This window comes from Hordeum vulgare, chromosome 5H (genome assembly GCF_904849725.1).
Source record: "Hordeum vulgare subsp. vulgare chromosome 5H, MorexV3_pseudomolecules_assembly, whole genome shotgun sequence".
Classification (NCBI taxonomy): domain Eukaryota; kingdom Viridiplantae; phylum Streptophyta; class Magnoliopsida; order Poales; family Poaceae; genus Hordeum; species Hordeum vulgare.
In genome coordinates, this window is record NC_058522.1 from 26753830 (window position 1) to 26771962 (window position 18133).

Sequence of the window (18133 nt, forward strand, 5' to 3'; positions counted from 1 at the left end):
ATTGGAGGCCTATATTTTAAATAGTGCCAAAATGCTAGTTTGAAGTTTTAAAAAATTCTAAAAATAAATCCACATGTTTATATGGATGTATGTTTGACATGTGCATATTTTGATGCTCAAATAAGCAACCATGTGAGTTACACAAAAAAAATCATGATTTTGAACAGATGAATAGTGCATGTATTATTCACTATTTTGAAATAATCATTTTTGTCATTTTTGTATAGCTTACACATTTACTTATTTCGCTACCAAACTTTACGCATATGTAATGTATGTTCATATGATCACGTAGAATTCTTTTTTTTTTTGAAACTTTAAATGTGATTTTAAAGTCTTTAAAATAAGGTCCCCCAATACATCCGGGTTCCAAAAATCCACTCTTTGTTATCGCCACACTCCCGAGGTGCCTTCTCATCTGGATTTCTGACCTTCAAAAATATTGCAAATTTTTTTAAAAAAATCATTAAGGAAAATATTTAAAGGTGATGACAACACCAATATAATTTTGTGTTATAGTAGCATTTATTAGTAAGCTAGTACACAAATTTATTAAATAAATAAACAATATGCAATTGAAATTTTGAACGAATAGATAAGAATTTAACGTAATAGCTATCTGAATGTATTGCAAAAATCACCAACTTGTCAGATCAATCCCTCCCCAAGAGCACATGATGATTCAAAGTGCGGACTCGGGATACCTCATTTGGAGCACATTGCCTACTTTAGTAAGCCCTCTTAACGACTTAGAAAGTGCATAGTGTACCTCAGTGAATGATCCTATTGAGTCTAAGGAACCTTTTGGGGAATTTTAATTCGAAGGAAAAGAAAAAGGACATGCCCAAAGTTATTTCTTAGTTAGTTTTTTCTTTTTACGACCAGAACCTAATTTTCATATTGTTGGGGGGGAGGTGTATTGGTTTTCGGGTGCATTTGCACCCGGATGAACAGTAACCTAAAAAATAATAGTAAATGTTTTAAAAAATTCAGATATTTTATAAATGTTCATCTTACTGTGTCAAATATGCTTGACAATTGTCATGCGAAACGGAGCAATGGTTTTTGGTCGGTGAAAAAAACAAATTTGATTGTGACATTTTTGGGTAACAATTGATATTTAATTTGTTTTTTTGCACATGACAAAATGCTTAACATTTTTGCCTAAAATTTTTCAGATAGTATTTGAATAGGACAAAGAACACATAATATTTTTGTTGGGATCTTTTGACATATCAAAATCCATTTTTCATGGGCAGGAGCACGTGCTTCCAGGAGCCGAATTGCATTTCCTCGCTAGTAGGAAAAAGCTTATAGATAACCGCTTACTAGTAGCGTAGGTTTATAACCCTCGCTACTGCTACTTACTAGTACCGCGCTATATTGACACGCACTACTAGTAAGTTGATAGTAGTACCGTGGGTTTATACCCCTCGCTAGTACTAAGTGGTCTCTACCGTTCCCTCCCCCCCGGATTAGGCCATAGTAGTAGCGAGGGGTATAAACCTGCACTACTACCAAGTTGATAGTAGTAGCGCGAGTTTCTACTCCTTGCTACTACTAAGTACAAGGTAGGTTAATAGCCCTGAAGTCCCCATATCCTTTTATGAATCCCTTCTCCCTCCCTCACTCCACCCCCTCTACATAGGCTCTCCCATGGTGCTCGTGTCCAAGCACACCTCCTCCTCTATGGCGCCCAACGAGGCCGCCTCCTTGCGTCGCTGGCGTCCAGGAGCTTGCTCGTCTTCCCCCTAGCCTCCATGCCACCATGACGAAGCACCTCACCACCGACGACTAGCCCCGATGCGCCCTCCATCTCCTTCCCCTCTCCCTTGTTTCTCTTTTTCCCTCTCCGTGTAGTTTTAGTCACCTCCCATGCCTATGCTTGCGTAGGTTGTCGACATGGCCAACCAGGAGCTCCCTGCCTTGACCGTGAAGAGGGTCCTCACATCGTCGTCTTCCTCTTCCGTGGATCCGGTCCCTCTCCAACAGCCGTCACCGGATCTGATCTAACGCTGCCCGTCGGCACCTCCGGCGACCCTGTCGTCGCTAGATCGAACTAATGACACCATTGACAACACGCATGGGATCAAGATTTTTTTTGGTTTTTGAAATTAATAGGAGTAGCGTGGGTCACAGACATGCGTTACAAACAATTAGTAGTAGCATGTGTGGAACCCGCGCTACTACTAACACACGTACTAGTAGCACAGATGCACCGTGCTACTGCTATGAGTTAGTTGTAGCGCCGTAGTAGCAACGCAGACACCCATGCTACTGCTAGTTGTTTAACCCGCACTACTTATGGACTTTTTCCTACTAGCGTAGGGTTTTCCAGTAAATAATGTTGAATTATCGATGAACCACACCATTACACTCGAAGGAGATAATGAATGACATATAACCACACCATTACACTGAAAGGAGATAATGAAGGAGATATCAGAGCATTGTTAATAGTGGAGCCAACTATTGGCTATATGTAATAGCCATATCATCTATTGCCAACCTAAAAGGCAACTCATATAATAGTTGGCTATGAGATCTTACTTATTTATCACTAAATGGCATACCTTCTTCTCTCATAATGCTTGAAGTACGTGTTGCAGCTGGCTACTAGTTTACATCCTGTTTATCTTTTCTATCCTCTCCTCTTTCTTTTAATTAAGCAAGAATATAATATTTAAATTCATATAGCCTGCTTACATCACACTAATGTCGTTGCTCTTAGTTATATCACAGTTGGAGGGCTCATATTAAATGTATCACATTTGGAGCCTTGGAAGGCATGGGTTCGAGCTATTACCATTGCACCATGGTGTGGCGCACCTTCTAAGCTTGATTGAATAACACTAAAAGCATATTTTGCAAAGTGAGGACTTGATCCAACGACCTTGCCCTACCACCATGACAATGGCTGACTTACCATACTATATGCATACGATTGTTTTTTTACATTATCTAGATAAATTCAAATTAATTCAAAACTATCAAAGTTTCCTCTAGTGTCAATGAAATTTCTGTGAGCCATTCGGTTACCGAAAAGTGCATCCGAAAAACACTAGCCAACATAGTCAGTGATGTCTAATAATTGACTTTGGAAATATGATGTTTTGTCCAATAATTACTGATTATTTTCATTATTTGTTCAATTATTTTCATTTGTGAAGTTCTTGTGGTTCATAACACATATCTTGGCTTCGTTTTCTTTACTAATGTTTTTTATTCGAGAATTTCTGTAGTTTGTATTGATGCTGGGATCAGTTCCGATGATGCGAGGGATGGATTATATGGCCATTGATGTCATGGATTGAGTGTATGGCCTTTGAGCAACAAAAGATTACGTTGTTATAGCTTCCAACGGTCGATGATACACTACAACATGTCACAGTAAAGCTAGATTCAATTTTCATTAGGCGTTTTTGGGACAATGTTATAAGCCTTTTGTGTTATTATTAGGCATCAATTATGCTGTCCTTTTCTAGTATTGAAATGAAATTTTGTGTTGTTTTAGATTCGAGAATCATCAATCAATTTTGTCGAAATGAAACATAACCAAATCCATCCGCTCAAACATGATAGATTGGAGTAAATTGCAGAAAACCATCACTTTGAAGGTTAGGTTTGCGAAAAACACTATGATACATTTTTTTGTGTGCAGAAAACACCATGTCTTTAGTAATCTTTTTTGCGAAAAACACTAAATTTGTAGAAAACATCATGACAGATGGGGGGCCGTTATTCAGGCTGATGTTGCACAAAATTTCCACACCATTACATTGAATCGTTTTGCTTTACGTGGTTCCATTTGTCAGTGCAACACTCCTCTCTTTAACATTTCATCGAGCAGCTTGCGTGCATCACACAGGCCGGCGAGGCAGCCGGATCTCCGGCCCCAGGCACCGGGTCGTGCGTGCATGCCCTCGACAGTGCCAGGTCGGGACTTCTCTGCCTCGGCCGAGGGTGGGACGAGGCCATGGCGGCTCGAGCAGCAACATCCGCAGGCGCGACGCGCACTGGTCGCAACTCGCAAGGGTGGCGCGCGGCGGGCAAAGCAACTGCGGTAGGCAGCGGCGCGCGGCGAGCTGCGGGCATGTCAGGCAGAGGGCGCGGCGGGCGGCGGGCGCACCAGTGAGGCCGGCGTGGCGAACAACAAGTTTTGGCAGCAGCGGGTGCAACGACGGGAGGTTGACGAGCTCCAGCGGGACGGCAGACTTTACGTTGACCAGAATTTTTCTTCTGTTTTTGTTTCAATGACAGGTCGACCCGACAAGGCCACACATGATGATAACGTTAGCCAACGTGACCGTTATATATGAGACGTCAAGTAGAGCCACGTCCGCCCGACTAACGGACCCCACCTTTCATAAACTAGCTTAACTGACCTCGATCCGTCGATTAGTGTTTTCTGCAAAAAGATTACTAAATATACTTTCTCTGTCTGAAATAAGTGACTCAACTTTGTACTAGTTTTAGTACTTCCTCCGTCACGGTTTAAAAGGCGTGCATGAAAATTCTCTAAAACCTAGGTGGTTATTGATTGCCTGTAAAATAAGTTGAAAAATAGCATTCACACTATGCATGCATCTAGAAGTAGTACAACGAAGTACTACCTCCTTTCCAGATTATAAGGCTTGCATGTATCTCTAGATTTATAATTTGATAAGTTAAAATGAGATGTATAGTCTAAAAATTATACCATTAGAAAGTAGACGGTTTAAAGTTTCTAATGACATATTTTTTATGATATATAACTTGTATTACGATGGTCTATTTATCAACCTAGGGATACGCGCAAGCCTTATAAACCGGAAAGGAGGTAGTACTAATTAGCTGCTAAGAGTAAATGCAATGCGCCTTAAGGGCCTCTTTGATTCGTAGGATTCTGAAAATGCAGGAATAGGAAAAACGTAGGAATAGAGTGGCATGTCCTTTTCTACACTACAGGATTTAGAAGTGTGTTTAATAGCACAGGAAAAACAAAGGAATTCTACAAAGAGGTTTGAGTGGATGAAAATTTTTCTTCAAAATATAGTACAAACGAATCCTATGAAAAAATTCCAAAGGATTTCAATCCTACGAATCAAACGACCATCGTAGGAAAAAATCCTAAGGATCCAAATTCTCCAAAAATCCAACGAAATTCCTTTGTATCAAAGGAGCCCTAAACCTTGTGTGTTGTGGAAATGCACGCAACTTAACCGTGCCTTCTAAACCGTGACGAAGGTAGTATAAAGTTGAGTCACTTATTTTAGAACGGAGGGAGTAGTATTTTTCGTAAAAAAATGTATTGTAGTGTTTTTCGCAAACCTAACCTTTAAACTGATGGTTTTCTGCAATTTACTTTGGTAGATTGGGAAGTTGTTTCCGATGGAGACGATAATTGGGGTGGTAGAAGGAGATTGTGTGCAATCCCAGAATATCCTTTGTGGTATTTTGTCTAAAAAACGAGGGGAAACAGTTCGAGATGTAAAAACGTGCTTCACCTCAGGGTTGAATGGAGAAGGAGCCAAGTGAACTGGCTGCCGGTGCTGATTCAGTAAAAAAAAAATCTTCTCGACAGTCGACACTGGCGGCACTCATCAACAAAAAAATACTCCTATACAGTACATATTCTTGTCCACACTGCCGGCCGGCGCTCATCAACAAAAGACAATCTTCTCAACGCTGCCGGCGCACACATCGATCTCTCCGACATGTACCCCTATATACAAATTCAGTCCCCCCCACATCTCTCCCGATCTGAGATCTCGCCGTGCCGGCCTCATCCCGGAGCCCCCTCTTCACCCGCGTCTCACTGCGGGTCGCTCCCAGTCTCCACGTGAAGGTAAAGAACACTAGACCAGTTTCGGTTTTTGTTTTTGAATGCGGAACAGATAGCACTCTTGCCAATCTTGCCACCTCGGCCCAACCCCAGGAATGGCCAAGCGTCGGAAAGTCACGTCCGCCATTGTAGCCGAAGAAGAACGGAGGACGCACGTGATCAACATAGATGGGTACTCAAGAACCAAGGAGTTGCTCAAGGCTGGCGACTGTACCGCATCAATCCCTTTCATGGTGGGAGATCATAACTGGGTCGTGAAGTATTACCCAAACGGCAACGACAAGCCAGGCCACATATCCGTTTATCTGGTTCTTGATTCGGCGGGTGGCGAGGGCGTGAATGCGAAAGTCACCTTCAGCATCCTTGACAAGGGTGGAGAACCAGTGCCTGCATACACCAAAGTCGCCCCTGAACATGTGTTCCCATACAGTGGTTCAGATTGGGGTTTCGGTGATTTTATCAAGCACGAGGATCTGGAGGGATCGGCGCATCTAGGAGGCGATAGTTTCAGAATCAAGTGCGACGTGGCCGTGAAGAAGATCCGTAGCGAAGAGACACATGCAGATCAGTTTGTTGTGGTTCCTCCAAGCAACTTGCATCGGCAGCTCGGTGAGCTCCTGAAGAGCAAGGATGGAGCAGACGTGGCCTTTCGAGTTGGCGGCGAGGTATTCGCGGCCCATAGGTCCGTTCTCGCCGCTCGTTCGCCCGTCTTCAAGGCGGAGCTCCTTGGCACCATGAGAGAGAAATCAGGTGATCCGATTGAAATTGATGATATAGAAGCTGACGTGTTCAAGTCTTTGCTCCATTTCATCTACACGGACTCACTCCCTGAGATGACTCGTGAAGGAACCGATGAAGGCGCGACGCAAGAAGATGTACTGACGGCTGGCCATCTACTTGTAGCGGCAGATAGGTATGACATTGCGAGGCTCAAACTGATATGCGAGGAGATATTGTGTAATCACATCGACTCCGACATGGTTGCAACTAGTCTTGCTTTGGCTGAGCAGCATAATTACCATGGACTCAAGGAGGCTTGTTTTGAGTTCCTTGCTTCTCCATCCAATTTGGAAGCGATGATCGCAAGTGATGGTTACCAACATCTAAAAAGCATTTGCCCGTCTGTTCTCAGAGAACTGATTGCTAGACTCTTGCCTGTTGAGCTGACAGCAGCCAAGAATATTATCAGGGACATTTAATCTAAACACACCTATATTTATTTACGGAGGGAGTACTTACGTGTGTGGGTACCAATGATCATATCATCAAGTAAGCCTAGAATCTATTTTAGTAGTTCCCGTGTGCATCCCTGTATGGTTGCGTAAATGTATAACAACAAAAATGGTATTTTGATCGAAAAATGTCCTTTGTGTGAAAAGTATATGTGTATGGTCAATAAAATGCTCAAAATGTGATGTTGATACTTTATAAACATGGTCTCGGTTTTGATCTGTGATGCAAGAAATTTATGCATGATGGGATGGATGTCATAATAAGAATACAATAAATCGGAGGCAAGTTCTGGGGGGCGTCCAGCTAGGTGTGTTTATGCATTTCGTATCTTCCATGTCTAGCAGTGAGCATGTTCCCACGGCAGTAGAATGTGGATAAGATAAACTGTGATCGTGCTCGAGGAGACGACATGGCTGAATTTGGTGCCGCACACATGCTGTGAGGCAAACGGAGCAACTGGAGAGTAATTCTAGCAACTAGCTTCTGATACAATTCCTATTCACCCTCATCTCTTTTACATTTTTGGAGTTTCTAAAATTATGAAATAAGTGATGTGTGTAATTCATGTTGTGTGTATATGCAAAAACCCGTAGCAAAATATGGCTTATTTTGACCTGTACAAAAAAGGAAAGATAATTTTCTTTCATGCGCATGCTATTTAACTTGCACCACTCATTCCAATCTTGTCGTTTTCTTATCTAGGTCATCGACGATCATATTTTAGTATAAATATTTGCAAGTAGACATGATATAACATTACCAAAATCTACGGATTATTTCACACAATAATATGGGTTGCACAAAATCTACTCTCTGGTGTAGGTATTGTTATTAAATTGACTAACATGACGAAATATTTATACAGAGCTCTGGTGAAGGAAATGCTACAGACGAATGCACGACGAAAATGTACATTGATTGGAACATTTGGATTGAGAGAAACAACAGAGTCTTCAAAGCATCAACGAACTCCAGTGTTACCGTGCTGCTTCTTGCTACAAATGTGATAGGCCTCCTTAGGGAGGCAGGGGAGTACTTCTTCTGGATGTGAAGCTGAATGCCCCTTGTCTTCAGCTTCTTTTCTTCTTCTTTTGTTTTAACTTCTTTTCTCCGATTGCTACCTCCAGCAGTCTTGTACAGTTTTTTCCTCTAATATATTGAAAAGGCAGAGATCCTACTGTTCCGGTCAAAAAAGAACTAACATAGGACTTGAGAAGAAGGGAAACAATTCACGTCACATCATCAGTCTCGTGACTCGATCAATTGCTTCACCTACATCGCTTCCACATATAACTCTTTGTGCTCTTCCTCTTCTCCTCCTTTTTGGCACTATTGAACAAGCATATTAACACCCTTTCATCGCATACGGTTAAGCTAAAATGTGTGTGATTTGTCTATCATACATAAAGGCCCACATTGATCCGTTTGTGAAGCACTAGGTAGAAATGGTGCTTGCGCAATGTACATGTGTCTCTCTGTGAATGTTATGGGAAAACGCATCGCCATGCGTGAGGTTGGTGTTGATGCAGGTGAGAGAGAGATATCGAGGCCAACAGTAGCACCAGATGATCCCCCTCCTTGCCCCGGGTGATTCCTCCCACCACATGATGATCTCATATTCGGAGTAATTTGTTGAAGTGAAGGAAAATGGTGGCTGCTTCTGCATGGCCATAACATCGACCTTGACATCGAACCACCCTCCGCCCCCAATAAGAGAGAATAGCACGTGGAAGCGTACTTCTTAGTGGAAACCTAAAAACTCAAAGAAGGACCGTTGGATCTGAGATCTAAGGGTTGTTCGCCCGCCTATTCATTCCGAGCATTTTTTAGAAAACCCTACGGTTTCTTCTAATATAATAACTAGCCATGGGGGTGTTTGTATGCAAAAACACAAGATTCAATCTGCAGTCTACTTTCTAGATATGAAGACCCACGCTTGGGTTTCCAGGTTTCCATTGACGAGCGGTTTCCATGTGATACTTTCTCGTCCCATAGTGCTCTGAGGTATGACCCACTTTCGGGTTTCGACCTTTCATGCTAGTGATCATGCAGATGAATCGTCCATTGAGCCATTGATTGTTACCACTAAATTTTTGTTATGGTCATTTACTAAAAGTTTTCATTGATAGTACTTAGTAGACACTATTGCATTTTTTGTTCCGTGAGTAAATTGGGAACATGTTTTTACAATGGATAAAATAGCACAAAACCAGAAGTATTTTTAAAACATCTCTTAAATCATAAGAAAGATGCAAAAAAAATTCAGCATGGAAATGTTACACTACATCAATAGATTAAAAATAGTATGTTGATCATTTATGTAGATTTTGATTTTCAAATTTTATTCCTAAACCATTAGGAGTTTGTGAAAATGTTGCACGCAATCAATATCTTTTCAACTGTGCATTATTTTCAACATTTCGATGAACGGTTTCCAAGTTACAATCAAACAATGCAGCACTACGCATGCAAGAAATGTGCAATGACACACGCAATGTGTGTGTGTGTGTGTGCGCGCGCGCGTGTGCCCGCGTGTGTTCTGATGATTTAGTTCATTGTGATGCTCAGATAAATAATAACAGTTATGTCAGTTAAAAAACACATTTAAAGTTAAGATTTTCTTGTGATGTCTTTATAAAGGAGTGGTTTTGATTAGCGATTACTTTAGAATCGGCAAGGAAGTAGAAAAGAAAAGCAATTTTTCGCACCAGGATGAGCTAATTAAATATGTACTCCCTATATAAAGATATATAAGAGTGTTTGGATGAGAATTGCGTTTTAGATTTCGGCCATCATGGAGGCTAATTTTTTTTAAAATTCAAAATCTATTTTTTTTTGGTTTCACAAAATCTGAAAAAAAGTTGTACAAGTAAATAAGGATATGGCGTATATGCGTGTACAATTTTAGGATCAAATATGTTGAAATACGAAATGTACAAAAAAGACAAATTCAAGATCTGAAAGGATGTGTGTTAAAAAGCATCAGATTTATCTTTTTTACACAATCCTCATTTCAGTGTATTTCATCCTAAAAGTTACGAACTTGTGCATTATGCCTTTATCTATCTCTGTAACTTTTTAAAGAATTTTTTGAAATGTAAAGATATAATTTTCCATGAACTTTAAATTTCACGTTTGAAAGCCTTCATAGAGCACAGCATTCAAAAGCAATTTCCGCGTTCAAATCCTTTCTTGTATTTCTTTACCGAGGGAGTAAGTATTTCTAAATATCAGTTCGCTCGTACGGTGCGAACTACTGTTAGTGTAGTTTTAAATAATGGGTTATGCCAATATCGGCAATACCGTGCTACAAAGACCATCAGAGAACGAAAATGCCTTTTGAAGCTCGGCCTTCATGGAGACGTTTTTTTCTTCAAAAACCCCAAATTCATCAAAATTCGTATTTTTACAATTTAAAAAATTAAAAAAATATATAGATATACATTGAGGCATAACACATATGAACGTGGGAGCTCTAAAAACCTACTGTAGGAAAAACTCCATGTTGTTGTATCGCAGCACGGCGCCACTGTTGCGCTGATGTCTGTCTAAACCTGCCTTGGAAGCAACTCCAATGAAGCGCACGCCGGGTATCCGGTCCGTTCCACGCCTTGCATCGCTCGTGCAAGAAACAGACCAACGCATCGCCCCACCCACATATAAAAGCGCACCAAAGCATTAGCTCCGGTGCATTCCATTCCACGGCCCGCCATTAATGACGACGACCAAGCCGCACGCGGCGTGCTCCCTCCTACTCGCCCTGCTCGTCGTCGGCCTCACGCGCCCTCCGCCGTGCGCGTCCTCACCGTACAACCCCCCGCCGCCGGCCATGACGTACCACCACGGCGGCGTGCTCGACGGCACCGTGCCGGTCTCCGTGCTCTACTACGGCGCCTTCTCGCCGCGCCACAAGGCCGTCCTCGCCGACTTCCTGCACTCGCTCTCCCCGCGCTCCCGGCCCCACGGCGCCTTCGGCGCTCCGTCGTCGTCGTCGTCGGTGGCGCAGTGGTGGGAGACCGTCGACCGGTACGTGCAGAGGGCCGGCAGGGAGCGGACGCGGGTGATGCTGACCAACCAGGTGTCCGACGAGGGGTGCTCGCTGGGGAAGCACCTGTCGCGGCTCCAGGTCGAGCAGCTGGCGGCGCGGCTCGGCGTCGCCCCCGGGGGCGTCGCCGTCGTGCTCACCGCCGCCGACGTCGCGGTCGACGGCTTCTGCGGGAGCTCCTGCGGCCTGCACGGCTCGCTGGCGCCCGGCGGCGCCGTGCACGTGTGGGTGGGCAACGCCGCCGTGCAGTGCCCGGGCAGGTGCGCGTGGCCGTTCCACGCCGCGCCCGGGCGGCGCCACGGGAGCGGCGGGGAGGCTCCGCTGCGCGCGCCCAACGGCGACGCTGGGGTGGACGGCATGGTGATCAACCTGGCGGCGCTGCTGGCCGGCGCGGTGACCAACCCGTACGGGCGCGGCTACTTCCAGGGCGAGGCGGGCGCGCCGGTGGAGGTGGGCGGCGGGTGCCCGGGAGCGTACGGCCGCGGTGCTTACCCTGGCTACCCCGGCGCGGTGAAGCTCGACGCGGCCACCGGCGGCGGATACAACGTGGTCGGCAGGAACGGCAGGAGGTACCTCGTGCCGGCCCTCGTCGATCCGGCCAACTACTCGTGCCTCATCATGGCCTAATCCAGTCACGAACCAAACCGTCGTCGTGTCCCTTTTAACTTCCATTCTGCTACTCCGTATACTTCGGTCGCGCGAGTTTTATGAGGCTTCCTTGAATGATATGATGGTAGGCATCGATCGATCTGCATCGTCGATCACGTGTATGCTGCGCGATGCACGTTGATTAGGCGGCTCAAACTAGGCACGTTGATTGCACGTTGATTAGGCGGCTCAAAAAGTTGAATGGATATCGATCGATGCAGAATTGCTAGGCGACGGCGTGATTGGAGCTTATCTCTTTCTTGTCTTAAAAAAGGCAATGTACGATCAATGATTCTTTTGAAAACTGATTCTTCCGGAGTTGAATGGATATCCATGCAGAGCAATACTTATGTATTGACATAAAAATATTATTAAATTTTAAAATTCATTTGCAAGCTTCTATACGCGAAAAATATGCAGAAATTTCTGGGATTTGCCGGAAACCGATTTTCCTGGCCTCCCAAAAAAGGGGTATCGAGATAAATAATAAGTTATCATGTTAAAAACGAGAATGGCGTTTTGGCTCTCGGGAGCCATGGAGGCCTTTATTTTTGAAAAATTTAAATTCAATTTTTTATGGTTCAAAAAATTCTGAAAAAAAATATGCATGTATGTAAGGATGTAATCGACATGTGTGTAAACTTTTAGGTCAAAATACTTTAAAACGTGATCTGTACAAAAAAGACAAATTCATGGTCAGAAATGATGAATAGTAACATGTGTTAAACAGTCTCAGATTTGTCTTTTTTGCACAGCCTCATTTCAACGTATTTCGTTCTGAAAATTTACACACTTGTGTATTATACCTTCATTTATCTATGTATTTTTTTCAAATTTTTTTGAAACATTAAAATATAAATTTTCACTGAATTTAAAGTTTGAATTTAAAGGCCTCCAGTGAGCTCGGGAGCCAAAAGCAATATTCGGTTAAAAACATACTATATATTTCTTCTTTTACATGGTATCTTTTTAAATCTTTTTTCACATGATGTCTTATTTGTCTCCATTTTTAAAAATGCTCATGTTTTCAAAAAAAAATGTTTGTCTATTTCAAAAAATGTTCAAGTTTTTAAACATAATGTCCCAATTTGTAAAAACATTCACCTTTCTGAAAAATGTTCGGGCTTTCAAAACAACGTTTCCAATGTTCTCGTCTACCTATTTCTTTTGTTTGATATTGTTCAATTTTTGTTCCGAATTTCTAAAAATGTTCTCGTGTCCAATTTTTTTATTTAAAAAATGTCTGTATTTAAAAAAAAATAAAAAATTGTCAAAAATGTTCTTGGGTTCAAAATATGTCCATATTCCCAAAGAATGATCGAGTTTCAAAAATTGTTATGGATTGTAAAAACTGTCCATGTTTGGAAAAATGTTCTAGGATTTCATATAAATGTTTGTATTTCAAAGAGTGTCCAAAAATGTGTTCACAATTCCGAAAATGATCACAGTTTCAAAATTTTGTTCACGAATTTGAAATTTGTTCACATATTTGAAAAATGTTCACAATCTTATAATTTTGTTCATGAATTTGAAATTTATTCATGTTTCAAAATTTGTTCACAATTCAAAAATATTCACAATTTTATAATTTTTTGTTCACAATTCAAAAAATGTTCACAAATTTGTAATTGTTTTCACGAATCTGACATTTTTTATGTTTCAAAATTTGTTCACAATTTGAAAAATGTTCGTGGTTTCAAATTTTTTCACATATTCAAGTTGGACTCTGAACCCGATCACACTCCTCTTGTTGGCAGCAAGTTGGATGCTCTTGCTTTTATGGAATGTCGGCGAGGGCAACGGTGTAATGTGTACAAAAGTGTGCATCTGGTTCAACCCAAAGTAGAACTATAACCCAAAGTGTGCATCCCTGATGCAGCTAAACATACTGTTATGATATCCAGATTTCTGAATGTTGCCTGATTGCCAAAATGTGATCTTTATTTATTTGTGAAATGTGGTACTTCTCAGGGGAGGGAATGCACTAACATATGCAGTCACAAAAAAGAAGAGCTTGAAGGATAAATGTATTTCTTTGGTTGCACAATAGTTGGATCATGTTGGATTTTGGAATGTGGTGCTTGTGCAGATTTTGGTATGTGGGAACTTTAGCCCACTGAGCATATAGGTGCTCTCATACCTATATCTAACTTGTCTTTATCCACGATTTTTTTCCCACGGACCACGCAATGGGGAATGCCCTTCTTCCTGATAGAAGTTTAGCTATTACATCATCCGCACATTCAAGTATTATGTCAGTTCTGCTGATAATTTCATACGTTTTACATGGATCTATTTACTAAACCACAAAATCGAAGATTCCCTTTCATCTTCATCCGGGAATTACTCCCAGTTCGATCGAGCGAACACCAGAATTGTTCCCACTTTGATACAGCGGACCGAGAACTATTGCTAAATAGACCAGAGGGCTTTTACGCAGGTTAACACAAAAATACGTGATACCATAAAACCAGAGTGCACAACTATTCTGCTTGGATTGGGTGTAATTTTTTATTTATTTTTGTCTTCCCAAGACCATATGGTTCGAGACGTTATGACTACTAGTCTACATTCTTCGATAATTCGGACAGCCTGAATTCAAAACAGTAAACTTCCAAACAAGTTCTACCAGAGCTTCCAAACCCGACTGACAAGGTGTATTTGTAAGTGCTACAAACCAGCTGGAGTTGAAGTGGCTCGGTATGTGCTTATTGTATCGGGAGATAACTGAACCCATACAAACTCCTCCTTGTAGCTGACACTTTTATCACATGAATCTCGGCATGTGTACACAATAATTGTTGCCCAATCAAGAGGGTCTCGGTCGCTTTCCACATTGAAGTAGTCGAGTAGTTGCGGCATTACCTGTGTGCATAGTAAAAACAAAAATAGATAAAATTAAATAAATTATTTTTAGCAACAGGCAGGAGCACTGTCTTTTCATTAAAAAGGGGAAATGTGTACATGTTGGTACTGTTTAAAGAGGGGCATGCTGGAACCCCAAACGACCTTAAGACCACATACTAACTACTCATGAATTTGAACAACTCTTGGCCGAAAGGCCAAATCACATTGTGTAATCTCCTCGAAGGTGTCACTGAAGATGTGTCTGTTCCTCTTCTTTCAGGCATTCCACATAATGTAAATGAGGACGCCACTCCGTCTCCTCCTTTTGTGGCACAGAAACCGCCGGACCCCACTTTATCATGAAGGATTGATAACTTAACATTTAGGGACTATTTATACATTTTCTGTCAAAAGCTATAACAATTGATATTTTGTCATGTAGACAGTGGTTAGTGGATGGGATCTTATGCGGCATTCAATGAGTGATTGGATTTGTATACCATCTGATCTTTCAAAATTTACCCCAACTTCACCTTTTCAATATACGAGAGGAATCCTAGAATCAGATTCTAGTATTCACATCAGAGTAACACAACTCTAAGTAGTTGGCCTCTGCCTCAAGTTATGATTCCTACATCTCATATAAGAGACGGGTTTGATAGGGAAATTGTAGCTTATGCCATTTCCAGTAGTGATATTCTGATTGTACTGCAAAAATCAGGTTCTGCATTTGCCACTTCAGAGTCAAAGTTAGGTATACATTACTACAAAACTATTCGGTGCATTTTCCTTTCTCTTATGCGACAACTGTTTCGACTGATGCATAGTGCATCTCAGCAAGTGTTTCCAGGGTAGAAAATACAAAATTGGATGAATTATCAAAAACTCAAACTTGACTAACCTGAAATTCGTAGCCAAGTGGACCGTTACAATAGATGCATGATGGAATGTCAGCACTTGTCAGAGACTGCGTTGACTGTGCCCAAAGAGGTTCTGCATTTTCTTCCCCACAATACCTGCATTAAACATTAATTAAACTCACAAACCCCTGAAACAACCAGCAAGGACTTGCTGCAGCTTTAGCTGGTGTTACATGAATCGAAGTTGGGACTCATGTTGATATGGAAAATGCTTCTTTCCGATAATGGACCATTACATGTACACTAGACTTTCCTGCTAGTCATATTAAACTGTTACGCAAAAATTAACCTAACCAATACCTTAAGTTCACAAAACCACAATAATGAACAGAACACTCGTACTCACATAGTTAGGGTTTAAGGATGACTGCCATGAAAATGAATCATTGATTTAAAACTTGTCGTTCTACAACTCTATGACTTAGCTTGAAGCAGTACATGATTATCTAATAACCGTGGCAAGGAACTAGGACATAGCACCAATTTCATATTCAAAGGGTAAAAGGAGAACTAAAGTAATGACTCTAGTTCACCCACCTCAATACTTGAGTTCCTTTGATACGGTCTGTGAACGATGCCCAGCATGTACTGTCATCATCAGCCTGCACAAAAATAGTAGCCTTGTTCTAAGAACCACTGGCAGTGAAGAAAAGATATGACAAAAGTACAACAGGCCAAAAACCTCAAACTGATCCATCAATAACTGTGTTATGTCATCTGGTTCGTCTTCTTCTTCCACCAACTGCTCTAAGCTATTTCCTCCACCACAAGGAAAATAAGAGGTCTCCTTCCGGCTAAACATCGTATATTCAGGCCATGAAATGCCAGCAAATACTGCAAATGGTTGAAATTGCAAACATTATATTTGATGTACACTTCAGAGCTAGTATAAAAGAGCACTAAGAGAACAACAACCTTTTCGTGCACCTGCCAGATTAGAGTCATCCAATGAACCTGGTACTTGACAGCAGTCATTCTTGTGACTAGCATGCCAATGCAATTCCTAAATAGGAATATCAAAATATAATTGGATGTATAATAATTCAAGCAGCAGAAACAAACAGATAAAGAAAATATTAACACGATGATTGTCTGATTGGTGAATACCTGGTGCTTCTTGGAACAGTACATTGCTTTTTCACAGTGCCTGCAAAGCTTTTCACCTTTCCATGTGCCACACCAATCACACAGCTGAGCACGCGGTCCTAATAATAGAAACATCAGTAAGAGAAAGGAAATGATCATGTGGTCATATTTATTCACAGTATGTCAACTGGGTAGTACACTGCTTGTGAGATGAGGATGGAACAAGAATGTTAAACACAGTTAGTCCGGCGGCTAAAGGGCGTTATAGTTTCTCTTCCGCTAAAGGGCACGATAGTTTTTAGTTTATCTCTAATTAGCAGTAGCTAGCAAGAAAAACAAGAATGGTCGAATGGTTGAGCAAGGAAAAGACTAGCACAACTGGACTACCACTACCGGTGGCACAGGTAAAAATGAACTAAGCATGGAAGAGAGTAATAAAAAGACTAAACTAAGCTCCATGGCCTCTCTTCCTTGTGATGACAAGCCTTTCTGCAGCATATTGACGAGGGTGAATACCCTGTCCCCGGTCCTTGTAATACCCAAATTACCATGTTGCCACAAAATGTGCTAAACTCCCTAAAAATATTCTGTATAACTGAAGCAAACAAAGCTACCTCCTGCAGAGTGTGTCACAACGCAGCCCTCACGATCAACGCAGTCCTCAGGTCGAGGCTCTTGGACCGGGTAAAATGGGTTATTCTTGGGCAGCTGGCACCTGAAAACCTTCACACTGCAAGAAAATTCATCCACCAAAGGCAATCAACACGAGAAATGCAAAGTTTTGGAATGAAAACGTTAGAGCAACCAACGATTACCTTCTAGTAGGACTTTGTGCCCTGTGTTTCCCTTGCTGCTGCTGGTCTCGCATCAAGCAAGACATGGATGGGCACATGAACACAAAGAATGCGCGGTGGTAGTCCGTCTCCTTCCATTTAACTGGGGCATTGAGCTGCACACAAGCATACGTACATAATTTGTGCCAATCTCTATTGATAAGCAGAGTCGGCCAAATAAAAAATAATCAACGAATGGAACCTGGAGGACGAACCGCAGCGGGTCACCACAGAAGCCGCAGCTGCTCGACCCGCCTGACGGCAAATCGACAGGGTCAAGCCATGCCTGCACAAAACCATGCAGTCCTCATCACTCCAGTTAGAAAAGAAGTTGAGGATATAAGGGGCATCCATCAGAATCAAAATCCAATTCAGGAGCGGAGCAGTATGCATGCAGTGCAGTGCAACAGGGCGCATAGCTGTGCGCACCGGGGCGCCGCCGGCTTTGTCGGGGAAGTGTTGGGGGAGAAGACGATGCCGGTCGAGTGGGTCTTCCGGCGCCTCCAGGAAACCCAAGGTCACTTCCGGCTCTTCCATCAGCAGGTCCTCGTCGTCGTCCCCGTCATCGTCCATGTCGTCGCCTTCCAAAACCTCATCCTCTTCATGGGAGGTGATGCGGAGGTTCTGCAGCGAGCTGGTGTCAAGTTCCATCTTTGCTCGGGTTTGGCGGCGGCGGAGTACAACTCGACGCGGCGGC

The 18133-nt window shown here is 42.3% G+C and overlaps 4 protein-coding genes across 4 annotated transcripts; 2 read left to right on the forward strand and 2 right to left on the reverse strand.

Moving 5' to 3' along the window:
* The first annotated feature begins 5919 nt into the window (after positions 1-5919).
* LOC123451880 (BTB/POZ and MATH domain-containing protein 2-like) lies at positions 5920-7023 on the forward strand. The gene has a single exon (XM_045128427.1). The coding sequence runs from the start codon at positions 5920-5922 to the stop codon at positions 7021-7023; it is 1104 nt and encodes a 367-aa protein (XP_044984362.1).
* A 3491-nt stretch (positions 7024-10514) lies between these two features.
* LOC123397722 (protein PHOSPHATE-INDUCED 1 homolog) lies at positions 10515-12078 on the forward strand. The gene has a single exon (XM_045092260.1). It carries the CDS (start codon positions 10773-10775, stop codon positions 11727-11729), a length of 957 nt encoding a protein of 318 aa, XP_044948195.1. The 5' UTR covers positions 10515-10772; the 3' UTR covers positions 11730-12078.
* A 2246-nt stretch (positions 12079-14324) lies between these two features.
* LOC123398740 (programmed cell death protein 2-like) lies at positions 14325-16705 on the reverse strand. Its single transcript, XM_045093194.1, has 6 exons — positions 16625-16705; positions 16433-16520; positions 16200-16351; positions 16055-16119; positions 15499-15613; positions 14325-14615 (listed from the first exon to the last, which is right to left on the reverse strand). The coding sequence occupies exons 1-6, from the start codon at positions 16646-16648 to the stop codon at positions 14421-14423; spliced, it is 639 nt and encodes a 212-aa protein (XP_044949129.1). The 5' UTR covers positions 16649-16705; the 3' UTR covers positions 14325-14420.
* Positions 16706-17589: 884 nt separating this feature from the next.
* On the reverse strand, positions 17590-18133 carry LOC123396239. Its single transcript, XM_045091248.1, has one exon. The coding sequence runs from the start codon at positions 18085-18087 to the stop codon at positions 17590-17592; it is 498 nt and encodes a 165-aa protein (XP_044947183.1). The 5' UTR covers positions 18088-18133.